Genomic DNA, 21,944 nt, shown 5'->3' with positions numbered 1-21,944 from the left:
TCTTCCAGGCAAGGAGGACATTGTTTTCAGCTGATTTGATCAACAGCAGGAGAAGGAGAAGCAGTAGGAGAACTTTGGGCAACTGTAAACTCTGGTAGGAAGAGAGAAGATCATTTTTGCAAGGACATTAAGAACCTAATTTACTTTGTGCAAATAGAATGGCCTTGTTTCCCAAGAACAGAGCACTGTTCTCTCATGAAGAGGCAAGGTGCTATCAATCACTGGTATCTTCACACTGAAGGAAGCAGGGCTTCTCCTGACTCAGAAACACATGAAGGTATTGCAGGAGATAGGGGTTGTCACTTGAAGCATCGTTTATATCAACACATTGCGGATGCCACAATACATTTAGACTAATGTCCTTCCTTCTCCCTGACTGCACCAGAGCATCCCAAGAGCGTGTGGTCCGTTACTGCAGGCTGACCTACGAGCTAATGACAACAGTGGTACTGGAACAGGCTGGGCTGATACAACATAATCAGTTGCTTTTATTTTCTTCTCAAATCAACTGATATTTTATGCTGGAGATCATTTTGCTGGATATTATTTTAAGGTGTTGACAGAGTTTTTAAATGGCTTTGAATTTTGAATGGCTTTTGAATTTCTTTTATGATGAGAATATTTTATTATTTAAAAAACTAGCTTTCTTTGCTTTTTTCATCCCAGCTTCATTTTTTTCCCTCTTAAGTTCTTTTGTACTTTTATATGGCTCTAAGGAGGAGCGTGTTATTATTTTTAGAAATGTTGCTTTTTATATTCTTTCTTTATTACTTCCCCTAGTCTCTTAATCTTTTTGGAATATGTTTGGGTGTTCTTTTCATCTGAAGGTTTATTTATTCTTTCTCCTTGTACAATATGTTCTGTACTTCCAGATCTGCTAGATACAAATTTTACTTAATTATCTCTCCTGAAAAGTTCCCCCTCTTTAAATTATTCCTCCTTAAAATTTGGTACTGTATGCTGCAAGCTCTAGGCTCTTCACAAAATACATTCATCACAGTCTCATTTTCTTTCTCATAATTAAATTACCCTTAAAAAAAGAAAAATAAGAGTTATTATTTCATTATAAATAGAAGGGAGTGAAAATTGTTACTAAATTGTAGTAATATAAGAAAGCACACCTTTTTATATTCTAGATGGAATTGTAAATCTTATTTATGTATCTGTTGTCAGATTAACTAAGCTATTTTAGAAAAAAAGCTTAAAATTTAAATACAGAGTGTATATGTCACCATAGTGACTACTTCTACATCAGAAAAATAAGAAGACTGGCACAATGTGGAAATGAAGCTTTGTCTTTGCAGTCCAGAGATCATCAATGAAGTCACTGTAGGTGAGATATGCACAGGTGCAGACGACCCACATAAAGGTCCCCATATCCTTCAGTTCTGACTTTCTATGCAGCCGTAAAGGTGGTGTCCAAGCAATGTTTTAGCTGCGGCCTGGCAGGGTGCCACACAAGGGCCTGCCCTGGACACCTGGGTGTCAGTGACAGGAAGAAGTGTGAGACACAAGGTGTCACGGCATATTTTGTTCCTGACATCAATTTTGTTCCTGATAACTGACAAGTGAGAAACGGTATTTGTTTTCCCACAGAAAATAAGACAGATACACATTTGAAATCCTATCCCCTGGTCTCTGGCCTTGTGATGGTTTGAGCCATGAACATGGATTATAGTGAAGTTTTTCTGAGGACCCATAACTTATAGCTGTCCTCCATACATAAGCCACCTCCAGATAACGACCTTTGTTAGATTTCTGAAGGTCTCTACACAAAAACAGAGACAAATCTAGGTGTCTAGACAGAGTGATTTGCAGGTTGCTAATAAGTTCTTTCACTTTGGGCCCATTCACACTATCATTACATAGGCATTGAGTCACTGGGAGATTTAGGTATTTAAAGTCCACCTAAAGACACAGCTTAGGCACCCTTGTTCACGATTCTTAGTATTTCATGAAAATCAAGATTATTAAAATTCTCCAACTTCTTACTATTCACAATTATCATTATTCCTAACAACTTTTAAAATAGAACATGAGCCCAAAAAGAACCATGGAATTTCCAAATGCCAAAACTTACAGTCTCAATTCCAAAGAGAATCCATTTTGTTCCTTTAAGGTTTCAAGCCCCAAATGTTTCCCCTCAGTAGCATTTGATTCAGCCTAGAGTTGACATTATCCATTACATCAATGGGTCACCATTTGTAATTCTCTCTCAGATCTTATTCATCAGACAAGCCAGCTATAATAGATTTCTCAAAAAGGCTTTATTTCGTCTGATTTTGCACATAAAGACTGTGTTTGTATTTACTTCAGATACAAATGGTGCCACCTGCTCCTCTTAGCACCCTGACATTTGGTCCTAATTAGATGGACTTGCATTATCAACAGAAAAGTAATACAGTGCTGCAGCAGGCACGGTTACCATGGATCCTAATGCACTCAGCATTCCACAGGAAATTTAGAAGAGCATAAGAAATAAATCTGTTCCTATGAACCTGCACCATTTCTGTGACACTAGTAAGGCACATCCTCAAAGTGTGCTATGTCCAAGTGTAAATATCATTATTATTTCTAAACTCTTATTAATGCATTTTACCACTGAGTCACAATGTAGGTGAAACAAAATTGCAAGTTGATTTTAAACACCCTGACCCAGCTAATGGAAACAAGTTGTGCATTCCATCTGTAAAGGACAATGAGTCTCACCTGGGAATCAGTTGCCACCAAAAAAAACGACTGGCATCTATAAATGAGAATGGTCAAAACAATTCAGACTTACTGGACTCTCACATAGAATAGCTGCAGTAAAAACTCGTATCATTTTTTCATTATCATATTCTGATTATAAGACATAACAAAGAAGGGCTGATCGAAAAGTTGCTTCTATACAGTGATTCAGTAAACTCTACTAATCACAGTAAAGGAGTAAGGAGAACAGAAGATAAGTAAAAGAAGCTAATAACAGAGAAATAAAACCATTAAATACAAGGGCAAAATTAAAAAATATATATATTTCCTTTCTCCCTTCCTTGCAACAAAATTATTTAATGCTGTAATTCTTCCCATCTGATCTAGACTCTATTTTACATTTGATATGAATTAGCATTTTCTCTTTCAGACATCAGCCTCAGCCAACTGAAGTTCCTCCTTCATTTGCCAGAATTATCTGCATTTCTGTCCTGTACACATTTCAAGTGTCAGTGTAGCCAGACTTCTTTGAGCTTTAAGATTTTTTTAAAGTTCTCATGTGTCTCAGAGAAGAGGAGTTCAGCACCTGAGTTACAAATGACATATCCTGTATTCTGCAAATAGGCTTTCTAACAGACTATGAAATGCAAGTTTGAAGCATTATTGCCTTTCCCATGGGACTAGAACAATTTGGTGTAACATGGAGTAGCATACTGCAATCAAAGGAAAATCAGAAAGGGATGCACTCCCCAGAGCTGAAAGCATCAGACCACAATGCCAGGAAGCACGTGGTGGGATGTACAGCCTCACCAGGTTCCTACCTCCACACAAGTACTCTAGGTCTTCTCACAGTTGGATTCTAATCCAATTCATCTGAGAATAATTAAGCTCAGTTTATGTAAGTGACATAGCCCAACGGAAGTGGAAGAAGACAGATCAGAAAGCACATACAGGTGTAAACGATTTTTACGGGGTAGTAGAGATTTACTGACCAGGTTAATTTACGGCACACAGTGCATAAGTAATCAAATAAATTGGAAATACATTATTTAGGACAGGACAGAAATAACATTTCCTTTCTTTTCTTTATTCTCTTTTTTTTTCAGTTAGTAGGAATGGACAATGGGACTAGGTTTTTATAGCATAGTTCTATTCACAAGCAAACACATTAATAATCAACATCAAACCCTTAAATATTAGCAGTCTATGTTTGAACTAGCAATCAATAGATCGTGTCTCAGTTTCACATTATGGGGAAATTTCTGCATTTAAATTACCAATAACTGAGATTGTATCAAAACTACAGTGTATTAATACAATGCATGGTTCTGAAACAAGATATCTTGAAGGGTGCACATGGCTGAACAGAAAGTAAAGCAGCCAGTAATCTGACTGGAGACTTTGCTTTGCTTGGAGCCCTGACGACCGCTTAACCTTCACAGTCACCAGGTGCTTCCCCTCCACCAAAGCCTGTCAGCTGACATAATCACAGCCAGGAAGAAATCTATGTTCAGGTAGTTGTGTTCTTTTTGTGGGTTCCTCATGAATAACCAGGATTTTTTATGTTGTACAGTATGAATAGCAACGAGGAAAGAGAGACATGCTCCATAAACAACCAAATGTTATCCATCAATAACCTTTTTTCTGAATGTCAGAACAATAGAATTGTCTCCACAACTAAGGAAGAAGATTAAGGTATCCTCTGAACAAGAAAGCCTTGGGTTAGAGATGAGATTTCCACAACAATCCATGTATTTTGAATTAAAAACAAACAGTGAAAAACATAGCTTTCACAATAATTTGTCATGAAACAGAACTACTTCAGTTGTAACGTCATGATACTGCTGCAAATATGTCAAGTAACATGTCCTTGTGATTTCTGTGCAGTAACTTGTCAAAGTTTTTATCCCAATCTTTTTCAAGCATCCATAGAAGAGGATAAAATAAGAGACAGAACTGCTGAAATGTTTGGAAATATGTAGAAAAAAATTAGTAATAATAATTTAAGAGCACCAGTTCTGCATTTTCCAGAGAGCTTCAACCTCTTGTACTTACTGACATAGCTGGGTTTCACAAAATACGTGAATGTTAAGTACACCTGGCTCCCACCTGACATTATTACACTTCTACAATGACACCTTTGATTTCAAGGAAGAGACTGAATGCATAGATTAGATATCCTCTTCTGAAAAATAGCTCTATAGAGAGATAAATCCACTGTCCAGAGATATGGAAAATTACTAGACATCAATGTCACAGTTTTTATCTGTATGATTCATCATAATCAGCCTGTCCTCTATACCTGCTGTCACTATTGTATCCATCATTAACTGTGTGCTAGGTAAATATTTACATAGGAAACTGTTCACATACATACTGTACACTATGAACTATTAAACAATACTCTGATAAAAAATATTTTTCGGGGTTCCAAATCATTTGTTCTTTCTCATCTTAAACCACAGACTTACTAGAATGCTTCTTTACAGAGCTACTTTCCACTAGGGAAAATATTTCCATCATAGCAAAAATACTTTCTAAAACATGTATTCATCTAAAACATGTATTCAGTTTGCAGGAAAAATAATAAAAAAAAAAATTGGAATTAGAAGTTTGTTGAAAATGTGACTTTTACATTTCAGAACTGAATTAATTTGAAACTTCTGTTTACATGTGCTCGATTTTTTGTTAGATAAAATAGTGCTGTAATAATTTCATTGATGTAGAATAAGGTTTAATACTCATTTGCTTGGAATTTTAAAATAGTCTGTTTTAATTTCAATTCCAAATGTCAAAATCCTTTGTGAAATAGAAGATTGATCTTTACAGTTCTGCTTCTCAAGAGAATTTTCTGAATAATAAATTAAGAATAAAGGTTTTGACCCTTATTGTATTTTTTTCTACTTTCTGAAATAGGTCCTGAATGTATAACAGCAGACATTGGAAATGCTCCATTTTCTTGAAGAGTTTAAACATATCATCTGAGATTGGGAGTGAGGAAGAGGGGACTGTGAACATCTCCTCCGTGGCCTGCCAGTCCCTGTCAATACCAAGAGGTCCAGCCCCAAGATCCAGATGCCACAGCTCCCCAGCTCCTCCCTCTCACTGCAGCCTGCTCTGACCACTAATAACTCCCTCAGCTGTTCTTCACATCCTGCTTAAAGCTCCTGTACTGAATTAAAGATCAGTAACATAAAGACTTAAGAGAGGGGAATGGAAGGGAAAGGGGAGAATATTTTGCTCCAGCAGCATCCTCTGCGGCCTTACATACACATAGGGATGACAATGGAATTAAGGCAGAGGGAAGGGAGGTTTTATACAGTGAGAATAATTGCTATCAGAGACAAACATACAGGTATGCTGCACACTGTGGTAATATTCAAAAATGGAATGCATCAGAGAGTAGATCTGCATGGATGTCAAAAGCCAAGGAATAGGGTTATACCATCACCCTTTTGATTCAGAAATGAATCTCACAGAATCATAGAATCCTTAGAGTTGGAAGGGACCTCTGAAGGTCATCTAGTCCCCTGCAATGAACAGGGACACCACAGCTAGATCAGGTTGCCCAGGGCCTGATCCAGACTCACTTTGAAAGTCTCCAGGGACGGGGCATCAACCACAACACTAGGTAACCTGTTCCAGTGCCTCACCACCCTCACTGTAAAACATTTTTCCTTATATCTAACTTAAATCTACCCTCCCTGAGCTTGAAGCTGTTTCCCCTTGTTCTATCACCACAGACCCTACTAAAGAGTCTGTCCCCTTTTTTCCCTTTTTCTTTTCTACATATAAAGTTGAAAATATGACCATTGAAAAATATTAATAATGCACTCTGTAGGGAAGTATCATAAGAAAGCAAGCTGCAAGCCCTTAAAATTACTATTTCTTTGTGGAACTAGCCATGGAATATTTTTACGTAGGTAGAAAATATATTGAAGACATGCTGCGCGTTGCCATAATCATTCTTAAGTACTTTCAGATGTGAAATGCTCCTGATTTCAGTGTGGTCCTACACAGATGCACAAGTAGGACTTGTATGGCTTACCTGCATGGTGGAGCTATATTTCTAAATATTGCACAGCAAATTGATTGAAGGCACGATTACACATGAAATGCCTGAGCACAATGTAATTAAAATCCTCACCCTCAGATGGGAAGTAATTTAAACTAGCATTCAAAATTCCATTTAAGAAAGTACTTTGGAAAACATAAACCTTGTGAAAAACTTGCTAATAAAGGATTTAATGAACTGAACTACAGCAAATGTGAATCATAAAATCATAAAATCATTAAGGGTGGAAAAGACCTCTAAGATCATCTAGTCCAACTGTCCACCTACCACTAATATTTTCCCACTAAACCATGATCCTTAGTACCACATCCACATATTTCTTGAACACCTCCAGGGACGGTGACTCCAGCACCTCCCTGGGCAGCCCATTGCAGCGCCTGACCACTCTTTGAGAGAAAAAGTTTTTCCTTATCTCTAATCTAAATCTCCCCTGGTACAACTTGTGGCCATTTCCTCAGGTCCTATTTGTTGTCTGGGAGAAGAGGCCGAACCCCTCCTCATCCCAACCTCCCTTCAGGAAGTTGTAGAGTGCAATGAGGTCTCCCCTGGACCTCCTCTTCTCCAGACTGAACAATCCCAGTTCCCTTAGCTGCTCCACATAAGACTTGTGCTCCAGCCCCTTCACCAGCTTCGTTGCCCTTCTCTGCACACGCTCCAGGGCCTCAAAGTCTTTTGTGTAGTGAGGGGCCCAAAACTGAACACACTACTCAAGCTGCAGCCTCACCAGAGCTCAGTACAGGGGATGATACAATGCCAGCCACTGGCATTCTTGGCCACCTGGGCACACTGGTGGCTCATGTTCAGCTGAGCACTGACCAACACTCCTCTCAGTTTTATAAAAGAATTACTAACAATGTGAACACTGTGAACCAAATGTCTTGTAATGAAAAATGACAACAGACTTTGTGCAGAATTAACACTTTGGTGTTTGGTTTTATCTGGCAGAGAACATCAGATCCAGCTTCAGATAGGTCTGTGAATGAGCACCTTTATAGCTGCAAAGAAAATATGGTCAGAGATGACATCTTTCTAATAAAATAAAATAAAATAATACAAGAAATCTGTATACAGTGTTAATGTTTGTTTGCTTGCTTGTTTGTTTGTTAAAGGGACATTACAAAAAGGCAAGGAGGCTGGTAAAAGCACTGAATTCTGTAAGCATTTTTTTTTCTGTCACATGTAGAACTGAAAGTGACCATATAGTCCTAATTGTAAAGGCTCTAAAAGCAAAAGCCAAAATGATACAGTATCACAGTGAAGGAGGCTGCAATATATTTTTTTTTTAATTTCAGAAGAGTGATTCATGCTTAGTTGAGAGAAATAAAAAGGATAAACCATGGAAAACAGAACCATTTAACAGCAGACCAAAAGGGATTTCAAGGAGTAATATGCACTGCAGTTCCCTCCCACGTACAATTTTCCTTTCATCAATACTAGAGAGTTTTAGAATATAGAATTGCTGAGGCCAAATTCTTGGTCCCTTTTTACAAGATGTTCAAACTTCCTGTCTCTACTTCAAGGCTCTGTATAACCTGTCTATAAAGATCTGCTCATTTTTGTCCTTCTTTTAAGATCTAAAACTTGTCTTCTGAAGTGAAAAGCAATGTAGCTTCCCTTCTGATCGTTCCTTTAAAGCTTTTCTCATCCTACACAGCCTTTGATTCCTGACCTCTCTGTGATTTCTACACAAAATCAAGTTATTACTCTCATTTGGGGGCCATCTCCTCTCAAATCTCATACCTCTTCATGTCAATAAGGTAACGCTCCTGTATTGTATTGAATATTTGGCTATTACACGTACTTTATTTTTTATTTCTGTGCAACTAATTTGCAAAATATTTAGCGTGATATCACAAACCCTGCTTCCTTTATTATTGTCATAGATTAAATAAAATAAAAAATTCACAGATGAGTTTCAGAAAATACTTCAGATATAATGGAAAGTAATGTTAATACTCATCTGAAATTCAACACAGGCAAGAAAGTCTCATACTGCAGTTTACAAAGATATAGGTTAGTCAGAGGCTGTGTAAAGGAGCAATGTTTAACACAGAGCTTCAGGAAAATTTTACGATATCCCAATTTCCTGGCCATACATACCTCTGCTGCAAAAGTGCTGAAGATATGGCATAATATGTGGATTTACTTGTCTTTTTTCCTGCAGGCTGTCAGGTGTCAATCTTTACATTCTACATTATTCTACTGCACACAGAAACTGCAATTGTAAAAGACCTTCACATACTCACTTCCAATTCTGCTAGCTGACATGAAGACTTTGTACAAACTAATAAAGTGCATTAACTCTTCTTCCTTTTAATATTTTTCTCCTCTCTATTTTAAAACACATTTGCAAATACAGGTTTTATCTCAAATCCAATGGTGAGGTACTGAAAGTTCATGAGTAAGCTTCTTCCTGTGAAACTTTGACTCCAATGTTGCAGAAATTTTAGAATGCTATCCAGTCTAATTAAAAAATCAAAGCAATAAGATGAGTTTGAGGAATGAAACCATGAATGCATGTGCTTTTTCTATCAGTAAATAATGAGCAATTTGTACAGCAAACTTAGCCTCCTTTTTGCTTTCCGAACTGTGTGAAAGACATCTGTAATCTTAGGGAAGCTATTTGTTTGGAACTATTTATTGCAGACTCTGTAGCTACTTTGTGATCTATACATTGTTCTTTGCTTAGTGTTTGCCTAGAACTTAAGGAGCATTACATATTTTTAAGTAGAAGTGCAGTACAAAAAAAAAAAAAAAGTGCCTTTTTTCTCATAGTCTGGTAAATGCTACCAATTAGTCAGTTTTACAAATTGTTTTTCTCTAACGAAGTCATTTGGCAGCACTAACATTTTTGTCCCCAAAGTTGTAAAAAAAAAAAAAAAGCACATATTCTAGTAATCTACACAAATGGACTATTTGTCATATTTTTGGGTTTCATTTTCAGGAAGAAGGTTCAGTGAACTTTAGAGTTTATTCCATCACTGCCCAGGCTAACACAATCTTCCTAAAACTACTCTGGGGGGTGCTCTGAAAGTAATGCCTCTGACTTTATTATGTTGGCACCTGACATCAGAAGCAGATGTTGGTGTTATGGCAGTAGAGGTTGAACCTTCCCACCAATATTCCATGACATTTTGTTACAGTGTGACAGATGGCAGCAGAGGGGCAGTCTGACAAATTGTCATCTGACTTGGAAGCGTGGATGAAGCAAGTCACTGAATTCCTCTTTGCCAAAAAAAAAAATTGCACTCATTGACATTGACATTCTCTGAACATTTATGGAGACCAAACAGTGGATGCCAGCACAGTGATGCAATAAGTGATGCATTTCAGCAGTGGTGACAGCAACAGTGGGTCACCTCCTCTGGTATAGATTTCCAAAAGCCCAGAATGCAGGCTCTTGTTCATTGCTGGTAAAAACACAAAGCTAATGATGTTGACTGTGTTGAAAAATAGCATTTTGTAGCTGAGACTTTGATCTATCAAACAGTGTAATTGTGCTCTTTGTATCTATTGTAGTTTCCATGGAAATAAGTAGGAGGCAGTACTTTCAGAGCAACCTACACACTTTTAAAGTCTTAGGCTCAATTTCAAAATATGTAAGGAATAAAAATAATTCATTTCTTTTTCTTACTGTAGTTAAAAAAAGTCATAGGAAAAGACGATTTAAAATGTTACCTTGAGGTGCTTCTGGAGCTGGAAATGATTTGTTCATTTCAAGATGAGAGAATAATTGTTGATCTAGGGTCTCTGATGAACATCTCTTTCAAGGATATTGCTCTGGACAAAGTTTACCATCAGTCAGAACTGAACAGTGAGAGTGAAAAAGCATCCTTATTTTATAAGCCAAACAATGTTTATGTGGCACTCGTATTCCACCAGACTCCTCCAAACAGGTTTATAACACACAAATGCCAGCTCATTTTTCTTCCTTGCTTGAAACCAAAGTGCAGTAAAATAAAAATAAAATAATAAAAATAAAATAAAATATTGCAATCTGGCCCAAAGACTTCACACTTGTGCACAAGGTAAAGAAGGGAAAACACGAGCAGCATTACAGACTGTAGCATCAGCTGAAAAGACTGCAAATATTTTGAAGGCATCTAGCCCATTGCAAGCATTTGGGGGTCTCAGATGGAATGCCTGTAGTAGACTGACCTTCTGCTTCACAATCATGAAATTTATCTAAGATAGTAACAAACCAGCCAAGACCACTGTTGGCTGCCAAAACTACAACCCAGAAGATGCAGTAAAAGCCCATGGATCACCTATTGTTTAATGATTCAGCTAATTAATAATTCAAAATAATTTATTTTTCAGAAGGTACATTGCATGTTACATCACAACACTAGCAGTTTTGATCACGTACGCAGATCATGTACTTTTTGTCTGAGACTGGTAAGGAGTGTCTCAAATCTGTCCACTGTGGACAGTTTTACATTTCAAAGCATTTATTTGGAGTTGTCTGCCATCAAAAGGGAGGGCTCAGGAGTGTTTATTGGCTGAAGAATTGGCCTGGGAGCAAATGAAACCAGCTTGATACAGGAGACTGGGAGATGATACCATTGTATCCTCTGAAGGCGATACACAAGCTGGCATCTCCCTGCTTCCTCTTATCTGCTGACTTCAATTTGCAAGGCCTGGAAGATGAGAACAAGGGAGTTCCTGCTGAGATCCCTAAGCCAGAAGCTGTCACTGTAAAAGAGCTGGCTCAGCCACTTCAGACTATAAGTGAGATTTTGTTCTGTAGTCATTGTCAACTGAACAACACAATCTCCAACAACCAAACACCACTGAAGATCAGCACCTGACACCAAGAAATCACTGGATCGCTTTGCTTTGCTGTGTTTGTATATCTGTCTGTCTCTCTTTTCCGTTTTTTTTTTTTTCATCAAAGATCTTAAAGCCTTAATTTGTCTATCTCCTGGGATTATCTTATCATGGGATAAAAGGTTCTAGTCTAGAAAGTTTCAATATTCAATCTTTAAAAAAATCTTGAGTGGCTGGCAGAGTGAGGGAGGTGATTGTTCCCCTCTACTCTGCCCCTGTGAGGCCCCATCTGCATCCAGGCCTGGAGCTTCCAGCACAAGAACTGTTGAAACAGGTCCAGAGAAGGGCCACAAAGAAGATGATCAGAGGACTGGAGGAGCTCTCTGATGAAGAAAGATTGAGGCAGTTGGGCTTGTTTAGCCTGCAGAAGAGAAGGTTCCAGAGAGACCTCATTGTGGCCTTCCAGTACTTGAAGGGAGTTTACTAACAGGAGGTGGACCAACATTTTACATGGTCTGATAGTGATAGGACAAGGAGGAATGCTTTTAAACTAAAAGGGGAAATTTAGGTAAGATGTTAGGAAGAAATTCTTTACTCAGAGGGCAGTGAGCCACTGGCACGGCTGCCCAGAGAAGCTGCGGATGTCCGATCCCTGGAGGCATTCAAGGCCAGGTTGGATGGGGCCCTGGGCACCTCTGATCTAGTGGCTGATAACCCTGCCCACAGCAAGGGGCTGGAACTAGATGATCTTTAAGGACTCTTTCAACTTAAGCCATTCTATGATTCTATTCCATGATTCTATAAACCTGATATATAAACCTTCTACAATAAATCCCTTTAAATATTTTAGGTAATTCAACAGAATACAATATTCTGAAAATCTGTTATATTATCAGTAGGCAAACAGTCACACAAATTCATTCAGAGACGGTGATGATCCATGCAACCATGTAAGGAGACTCATTTCACTTGACTTGAGCAATGAGAATGTGAGGCACCTCATCCAAATGGGTCAACTAAGTCTGTCTTCATCACAGCCAATGAAGAGAGAGACAGATGTCTCACATGGTAAATCATACCAGCCTGAACAGCTTACTGAGATAGAGGTTGCCTGTCAGAAATTAAACAATTAGTTAAGTCTTGCCTTGTGAGCTCATGAGCTCTACCCAAGGACAATCCTGGCAGCCCTGGACATACACTAGTCGAGAGCTAGAATCTGCGTCAAAATCTTTATGTCCAGCCATGCAGTTAACCAGCGTAAGTTCAATGTATCAAACATACCTCTCCTCCTCTGGGTACTGATTGTAACACAAATTGAGAACGCCTGGACTTCTACCTGACCTTTCATAAGAACGCATCATGCAAATATATTTATCTCAAATATTGGAAACAAGATTCTGGAAATACTGAACTATAACTGGTACATTTAATGGATATGCTTATCCATTAAAAGCCAAATTCTGACCTCCTTTTCTACACTGATTTATTCCACAGCCCATTACATATGCCCCACTGATTTTGCTAGGTTTATTTCTGCAATAAAATTCTACTGAGTAGATTAAAAAACATCTGCTTCTGTTTACAGATGACCAATTTGAACTCCCATTCTCAAAAGGTGAGTAATTACTTATGAATCAAATTGATTATACAGGTTCATAATTTCTCATCAATATATTGAAAATATTCATTATGTAAAAGCAGTAAGTATTTTCATTGTTGCTTCATGAAATTATGAAACCACTTAATTTACCTATACTGATTATATTACAAATCTATTACAGAAATATAACATACATAGATTTACTTAGGATATTGGTGGTATCTAACATCTGAATAAGTTGAAACTTTCAAAATATCAAACATAATTAATCAGTAAAATATCACAACAGAAAGATCACGTAATTTTCTTTACTTTACTACTTTCTTTTCCCTTGTTCTCTTAACTTGCTGATAACTTGCAAATTAAGTATTAACAAATAAAGAAGCTGTTTGGTAATCAGCTCTGTATATGCAGTCTATAATAGAAGTCACTCCATATTCCTGCGTACGTGTGAGATGACATTTTTCTACAGTCATGAAACAAGACAAACAAGCTACCTTTTTTGGGGATCTACTGAGAAAGTATGTATGGTAAATTTAAATGTATATACATAGAATCACTGCACGTTCCCAGAATGTAAAAAGTAGACTACAAAAATTGCACTACATACTAAATAGGCTTTTTTCACTTCAGAATAGCTTATCAGTGGAATAATATGATGGTAGTTTGTAGTTAATGGTCTTCTGCAAATAAGGACAAAGTTCAGTCTTTCTTTTTTTTTTTTTTCCCAGGAATTGAGCACAGAGAAGACTGTATATACTTAGTTGGAGGAATCAATATAATGAGGCAGTGTTTCTCCTTGTGATGCAGACTCTCTGAAAACATTAGAAGGAGATTTTCTTCCCCATGTCTTCAACTCTACCTGCTCAGTTCCTTTAGCACAGCTACACTCACATTTAATTTGGCTAAAGAGCACACTTTGAAACACTTCAGTTCCTCACTGACTCCACGTTCACATAGCAGAGCAGTTTCACTGTGTCCAATCCCAGTTCCTTCCAGAAGACAAAAATAAGGATGAGCAGCGGGAATATAGGTATAGCCCTTCAGCTCAAAGAACTATATACTACAGCCAACCTGAAGTAAAATCTGCTGAAAGGATACAGTGAGGATCTCTGACACTCAGAAATAACTGCTGTGCCTTACAGAGCTGCAGTGTTTGGTAACACAGACAAAGTCACAGGGTACCTGGGCCACTGAGGAAGAAGATACCTCAGAGAAGCCACTCTCTCCCTGTCCAACTCCCCAGGCAACAGACCAGGAAAAAATGTATCATGTCCTCTGATCACTGACCTATGAACACTGGAGAATCTTTTCAGTCACATTAATATGCCTACTGCCAGCCTTGCTAATGGAGTTTCACCTCCAAATTCTTCAGTTGACAGAACAGCACTAGAATGTTTGGACAGTGCTCAACAAATCTGAAGGGTAAGTAACCTATGAATGGTTTGTCTGGCCAAATCCGAGGACACTGACAATTATGCAGCTAACATTATTTTTTAAGATTCAAACTATTTTTTATTGTTTTATTGTAATTAATATCTAGTCAGGTAGCAAGTATACCTGCTATATATATATATATATAGCAGGTATATATATATACATAGGTACATATATATAATAGGTACATATATATAGGTATATGTATATATATATACATTATATATATATAAATGCTTTGCATACATACAAATGCTTGAATAATAGCACGGATGCATATACAAAACTAAAACAATTCTTCATTCCTCTCAGAAGAGAGGATTACAAGTTCCTCAGCATGGAAAACAAGAGATATCATTCCTACCTGAAGAGAGATATATGTGACTCAGGTTTCTACAGAGCCCATCTTTCCATTCACATCAAGGACTTGGTGGTGGTAGAGGAAAAGAGCAAACAGGTGAAGAATGGAACGCAACATTTAACATTTTAACTAGTGACTCTTCCCTTTTACTAGAATCTTTTCAAAGAGGTTGAGCAGGTACTGGAAATGACAGTAAATTCTTATTGCCTCCCAGGAACAATGATTTAATACAGATGACATTCTTACATGCGTTACACCTAAGCTATATCATTAGTAACATCATTTGCTAGTTTTCTGAGGCTATACTTCAGGAGGAGCAGTTCCAAAATTCAGATAAAATGGTACCTGAAGCAACAATTCATTCACTGGATTATGCCTGTTTTGCAGAGGTCTGAGCTGGAATTAGAATTTCTGGCCTCCTAAGTCACTAATGAACACATATATACACATGTGCACATACATATGCACACTGCAAGTATTCCAACTTGGCAGCAAATGTATCAAATTTCATATGGCAACATACACTAAACTATTGTGGAGTGGAATATGACTCATAACTTCATAAAACATTCTAAATCCAAAATTGATACATTTCCCAACAGAATACAAGACTTGAATTCCTATTTATGAATAAAACTATAGAGAAACAAAGATGTCTAGGGAGTACATCAACAATTTATTTCTCATACTAGAATAAGAAGCTTTTTTAAATGACATGATTTGTAGCTCAATCTAATGTTTGACAGCTAGATTGAGAAGTGACTATGCACTGGATATAGTATAAAGAGATTTGAAAGTACTACCTAGTGAAATAACAAAATGGATAACAGCAAGTGAAATGATGAAATTAAATCAATGAATGGTCAGCACATGCTAGGTCCCCTGATGTGATGGCCTTAAGGCATATTGAATAATATTTTTGCATATTAGCTGCTGCTGGGATTAAATACTACTTGAATCTTCTGGAATTCTTCCGTAGTTTCAGGAGTAAGGGCTGGAACCAGTCCTTTACAAGAGGACCAAATGTTTATTTAGATCAAATTTTCATAATTCTGAGTTAAAGTCAAAAGGAAAGTAATAAACAATTAATATCAGTACAACAAATAGTCCTCGAAGTCTCACGTATCCAAATGATGCGATGGGTCACAAAGATTCAACAACCAACTTAGCTCTTGCTTTTTATTGTAGGAGCACAATCTGGCTAATGTAATCTTTACTTCGTACTATTGTACTTACACAAAATAGCAGTAGACATTTTATAAACATGAATAAAAAGTCAAAAATCCTTCTGCAAAGGATTTATAAGCTACATTCATAAGCAGTGTTTCAAATGAGACTCAAGAAAATAGCAAACAGCAAAGGAAGAGAAAGTAATAATTGGTCTTTCTGTCTCTCATGCCTCGATGTACTGGTCACTACACAAAAGCAGCACAAAGTAGAGGAGCACACAACTCCTTCTGTGTGTCCAAAAACAGTCCCTCTTAAACCTTAGCACCTTCTGAGAACTGCGGTACAACTGACAAATATTGACTGCTAAATTGCACAACATCTATCTTGTACCTGTGATGATTTTTTAAACTTTTCATAGGTCTCACCGAAGAAAAATCTTACTTTATGAGAGATTTTTTGAATGAAACTGCTACCCAAGCTAAATAGAGAGCAATGCACTTCGCCTTTACAAGATTCACACCCTACTATTGAAATTCTGAATTTGTTCTACATATTCCTCACGATAGGGCTGTAGATATATATATATACACTAGTAAATCTGCTTCTATTGATATTGTAGGTGTACAGTTGTATTTTCAAATAGGTTCATTAACAGAAAACAAGTAATACATTTGTAAAGTTTCCAGAAAAAGATCTCTTACGCTGTGCTGAGATTTTTTTCAGTGAAATTAATAGTTCGGTTTGACAGAGCAAACTGAAATTAGACTAATTTACACAGGTCTCTACATGCTTTTGGAATCTCTTCTTCCATCTTTATTTTTAGAAGTGAAGTCAGTTATTATAGGCAGTTAAAGGCTGATTAGGTTTGCACAGCAGTTAAAATGCTAACCATACATAACAGAAGGAGAGACTACTGTAACTGCAAAAGGATGTGCATGAAGGAGTTTTTTTAATTAACATTTTTGTTGGTGTTTTATTAAAGGACCACACTTTACTGTTCAAAGACAGAAAACAGTGTGATAAACACATGCCTTGAAGGAATGCTATGGGGAAAACAAATCTCACTGGAACTATATTTCATTATGTCAGATTGGAATTTGAGATTCCCATTGCACATGTTAAAATGGTACAGTAAGCAACTTTACCAAATGACAGCTTTCCATGTGTTTATGCACACAAATATGAAGAAATGTCCATACACATACTCCTTCAGAATTTTCAGTTAGAATGGAATCAAATATGAATGTTCTTTGAGGTTAATGGAAGTAAATTTCATTTAATTCTTAACCACACTCCCTTAAATCTTAATCACTATTGCCACTTTCTATTTCTATCACTGAGCTTTAGTTCTCTGAAAGAGTGAGACTGAATATTGTCAGATTCACAACTCAGTGAAGTTTTTTTGCAAGAGTACTCTGTGATATCTTTGCTTCAGTTTCAAATCTCTGTATTCATACTTTTGCACATTTCATAAGAACTATACAGTCCAGAAACCTACTTTATGAAGAGCTGGATTTATGCCTAATATATCCCATCTCAAGGCCAAAAAAAACTCTATACTTATCAAGTTTCCTGTTTTTATCTTTGGAGAAAGATATTTTTAGACTATTCCTGCATCTCAAATTCTTGGGTTTCTTTCAGCGTTATCCACAGCTACAGATATACACAAACTGGGCTGGTGGGCAAAAGACAAAGATGATCCTTTTAACGAGCATTTCCCAGACAAAATATGGGAAAATTAGGATGCCCTGATTTCAGCTGGAACAGTGTTAAACAGCATACTGATGTTTTGGTTTTTGCTGAGTTTGGTATTTGACTATTAAGACATGGACCACGCATTTTATACACTACTTTTCAATTAGTACTTAAATTTGACAGATAGGAGCTGCAAAAAGTCAGAAGCCCATCTGTAGTAACATTTAGAGCCTCCCAAACCACAGTCTATACACTACTCATTCTACTGGAAAAATGTCAAAAAACATCTACTTTCCTCTTCAAATAATAAAAGGAAAATTATCTCTTTACAGCCATGACTTTTACATGAATCAAGACCAAAGAGTACAAGATTAGAGTAGTGAGCTATCATTTCACTCACAGATTTTCATCCTTTTTTTGTTTTGGTAGAGTTCATGGCAAAAGGCAGAGGACAAGGTGTCAATGTTGAAATGAGTGAGCATGTGCATGGTTCTCACATTTCAGTGCAATATATCCATGCATTGTGAAGCAATAAGTCTTTGAGTCAATGGTACAGGACAAATACAATAAGTCTGACAGTTTGGGAGCAGTAGGACTCGTGGTTCATGTCTTTGGAGACTGCACAGCGTGTGTCTGAAAGTCCCAGAAAAACTGGGGTGCCGGCGCAAACCTTGTGTTTCAAGAAAGTTTGGAGTGGCAGTCCTGTCACAAAGCCTGTGTGACTGTGTCACCACTCCGCCAGAAAAGCTGGAATAGCAAGCAAACAAAAATGTTCACATCCCATATGCAAAATAATGTTTGATGGAAGGAAACACAGTATCAAAAGTCAAGGTATGTAGATAACTTACACATACAGTTCAGAAAACTGGGTATTGCTGGTACTACTAGTTAGAGATAAAGGTCTCTACCAGTACTGGCAGTGGCGATGGCAGCAATTAAGCAAAAGACACCAGAAATATACAAAAAAAGTAACATAAACAGTCTGCTGCAGTCTCAGTAGACTAAAGGTAAGAACTATACAGCAAGCTCTGCAAGAACAACAAAAAGCCAACCTCTCAGAGGTGAGGCAAAACTCAGAGCTACTAATGTGACTGCCCTATTATCTGTCATGACCAGTGTGTCTTAGTATGATGCATGAGCAAGCATGTTTGAGAACAGCAGTGCCAGTTACATACAAATTCTGCTTAAACTTCATAGAGACATGCAGCTTTATAAAACAATACAGAATCCTGTTCTTTTCACATAAGGACAAGTATTAAGGACATACTGATTTGATTTTTACTCCCTCCTCATACACAGTGTGTAAACTAAATAAGGAGTTCATGACTTGACCTACCATGAAGACCTCAGTAGTTTAAAAAGTAATTTAATTTGCTCTCTATATTTTTCAGGGATAACAATATGAAAATTGCCGTGATGTACCTGTTCACTACAAAATGCATGTAGACAACTACACATGGGGTGAGATAAAAGGTCACTGAAAACAGGAATGGAACAGAGCCACAGTCATAGGACTTTAACAAAATCTGTACCATCATTATATTTGCACAAATTAACTACAAACTTTCTCAAATATTGCCCATGAAACTTTCCTTTGGGTTTGAGGAAAAATGTCACACTTTTCTTACAACACAAGTTTGTACAGGAGAACTGAAGGGAGACACAAGAGAGGCTAACAGGAAGTTGTTCCTTTCCTGCACTCCAATAAACAACTTAAAAATAATGTTTTACTATCACAGTTACCTGTGCATTTCTTGATATTGCTATTTCTTTTTCCATGGGATCCTAACTTGCATCCAAAGTTCTCCTCCCAGAATTCTGCAAACCATACGTTTCTTCGATTGTTAGCAAGTGTTCGGCTCCGAAAATATCTATCAAATCCTACATTTAAGAGAAGTGAGAAGAAGGCATTAAAATATCAAACAGCATACAGAATAAGATATAATAAGATATAATAAGATATTTTTTGTGGATATCTAAGGAATAAATAATAGTATATATTAATTACTATTCCATATTTGCTGTAGATAAAGATATTTTTAAATACCTACAGCAGTTACATCATCTCTAAATCTACAGCAGAATTCTATAATTAAAAAAAAAAAGCCATGCAGATGGTTCAGGGAACTTAATTTTTAATACAACAGATGACCCAAACAAAGAATTAGCTGCCTCAAGAAATTAGATAAACTGACTCAAGTGCCATGATTCAAATTAATTTCTCTTCATGGCTACCTAAAATCACTGAGTACCTCTCTGTTGAACCTGAAGTCTTCCAAGTCACATAAATTTCCCACCAAGTTGAGAAACTAAAGATTCCCCCTTAAATCTGATCAAATTCTGCATCAGTATTACTCCATCAATCCAGGAGACTTAATAAAATCATGACTGACATACCAACAGGATTAAGCTCTTCATAAATACTTCCATCAGAGTAAATTCTCCAAACAGCATCAATAGTGCCCAGTTTTTCTAGTCAATTACCAGCTTAGAGCACGTATGTCCAGGACTTACTATGTCTGGTACCATCCCAGGAGTGAGGTGGTACAAACACCCAATCTCCACTTGCCAGAAGAGTGTCTCATACTCTACATCATAAAGTTTGTTAATACAGTGGCTTCTCAAAGAAATATTTATAAAAAAGTTTAGGAGAGGAATGCAGATCCTAGATGCATCTCCTCCCATGAGAATGAGCCAATTCATTAACATCCATCTGTTGTTCTTCTTTTTCTGTGCTAAGAACCACCAGACTATGGGTAAGAAACTCTCTTCCACATGTGCTGTAGTTATTAGACCATTATAAGATTGCTTAATTGCAGATTCAGCATCTCCTTAGCTTTGAGCTATATTAAAAGTAAACAAAAGCCATTAAAACAAACACTTCCTCAGTTCCTTAACAAAACAATCACTTATCTTTTTGAACATAGAAATCCCTCCAGGCTCTAGTAATGAGGGAATGAAAATTTCACTTAGGTGAAGTTTTGCACAAGTCCACAGAACAGGCACATTTCAGACAGCCTTATCTTCAGTTTTCTTTTGGTAGTCTGCTCAGTGATTGGAGACATTTGACTCTACATCTGCTCTTATAAGAGAATTAAGTACCTAAGATGGTGGTCTGCTTTGAGGGCAAGGAAGTGGAAAGTTAAAAGCTGAATGCTGCAGAACTTAAGTTCTTAACTGGACTAAGCTAGAAATAGACTAATAGAAAAATCAAGATCTAGAAATTATTATGTTACCAAATTCCAAGTAGAGAGATGTACCTTGAATTCAAGGACTTAATCCCATGTAAAGTCAACAGAGGTACTTAATGAATATTGGTAGACTCAACTCAAGATATTTATTTCCATAGCTTTCCCTGAGCTCCAGGACTGCACATTTTTATTATTATTTTTTTTTTTTAAAAGAGCTAGAGTGTTTTAACTTTACTGGAGAACTGGGTTTTGTCCCATTGCATTCCTACCATCTATAGATGTTCTTTTAGGCAGGATGGTTACTGCTCCTTCTGCAATTTCTTCCTGATGCTGAACTGGTGAAATTTTTGACCCCCAACTATCTGAGCCAATCCATAGGAAATGTCCAGACTGATTAGCTTTTTTGGCTGCTTCCAGTATTCGCCTGTGAATAAATAAACAAATGCCTAATTAAATAAACTGCATTTACAAAGAATTTTAGAATCCCATAAATAAGCTCATACTAACCAAATAGGCTCTGATTTGGGCAATCTCAAATATGCTCAATAACAAGCATACTGAACTTAACCTACAGTGCTGTACCTTTTAATTTTTTTCATTTTTAGACATATTTTTCTGGCATTCTTACTCGTTTCTTCCTTTTCAGTTGTCAAATAATCTATTAAAGCTGTACTTTTAGTTAGGAACTTGGAATAGGCTATCACTGTTCACTGGGCAAAAAAATGACTAGAAAGCCAAGCCCAATGGGTTGTTGTGAATAGAGTTAAATCTGATTGGAGGTCAGTAATAAGTGGTGTTTCCCAGGGCTCGACCTGTATTGTATTGGGGCCAGTTTTGTTTAATATTTTCATCACTGAACCTGATGAGGGAATCAAGTGTACCCTCACTAGGTTTGCAGATGTCACCAAGTTAGGCAGGACTGTTGATCTGCTAAAGGGTAGGAAGGTTCTATGG

At 37.1% G+C, this 21,944-nt stretch overlaps 1 protein-coding gene across 3 annotated transcripts in view; it reads right to left on the bottom strand.

Annotated features, from left to right (window-relative positions):
• GRM8 (glutamate metabotropic receptor 8) overlaps nt 1-21,944 on the bottom strand; it is a 326,341-nt gene that overhangs the window by 151,674 nt on the left and 152,723 nt on the right. For all 3 annotated transcript variants that reach the window (XM_021384769.1, XM_021384768.1, XM_021384770.1), the window contains exons 5-6: nt 21,260-21,414; nt 19,543-19,680 (exon numbers count right to left, since the gene is read on the bottom strand). In XM_021384769.1, the coding sequence (XP_021240444.1) occupies nt 19,543-19,680; nt 21,260-21,414 (293 nt within the window). The remainder of the gene's footprint in view (nt 1-19,542; nt 19,681-21,259; nt 21,415-21,944) is intronic.

Source organism: Numida meleagris, chromosome 1, assembly GCF_002078875.1.
Source record: "Numida meleagris isolate 19003 breed g44 Domestic line chromosome 1, NumMel1.0, whole genome shotgun sequence".
NCBI classification, from domain to species: domain Eukaryota; kingdom Metazoa; phylum Chordata; class Aves; order Galliformes; family Numididae; genus Numida; species Numida meleagris.
The sequence above is the reverse complement of the archived record's forward strand: the minus strand, read 5'-3'. Positions and strand labels throughout refer to the sequence as shown.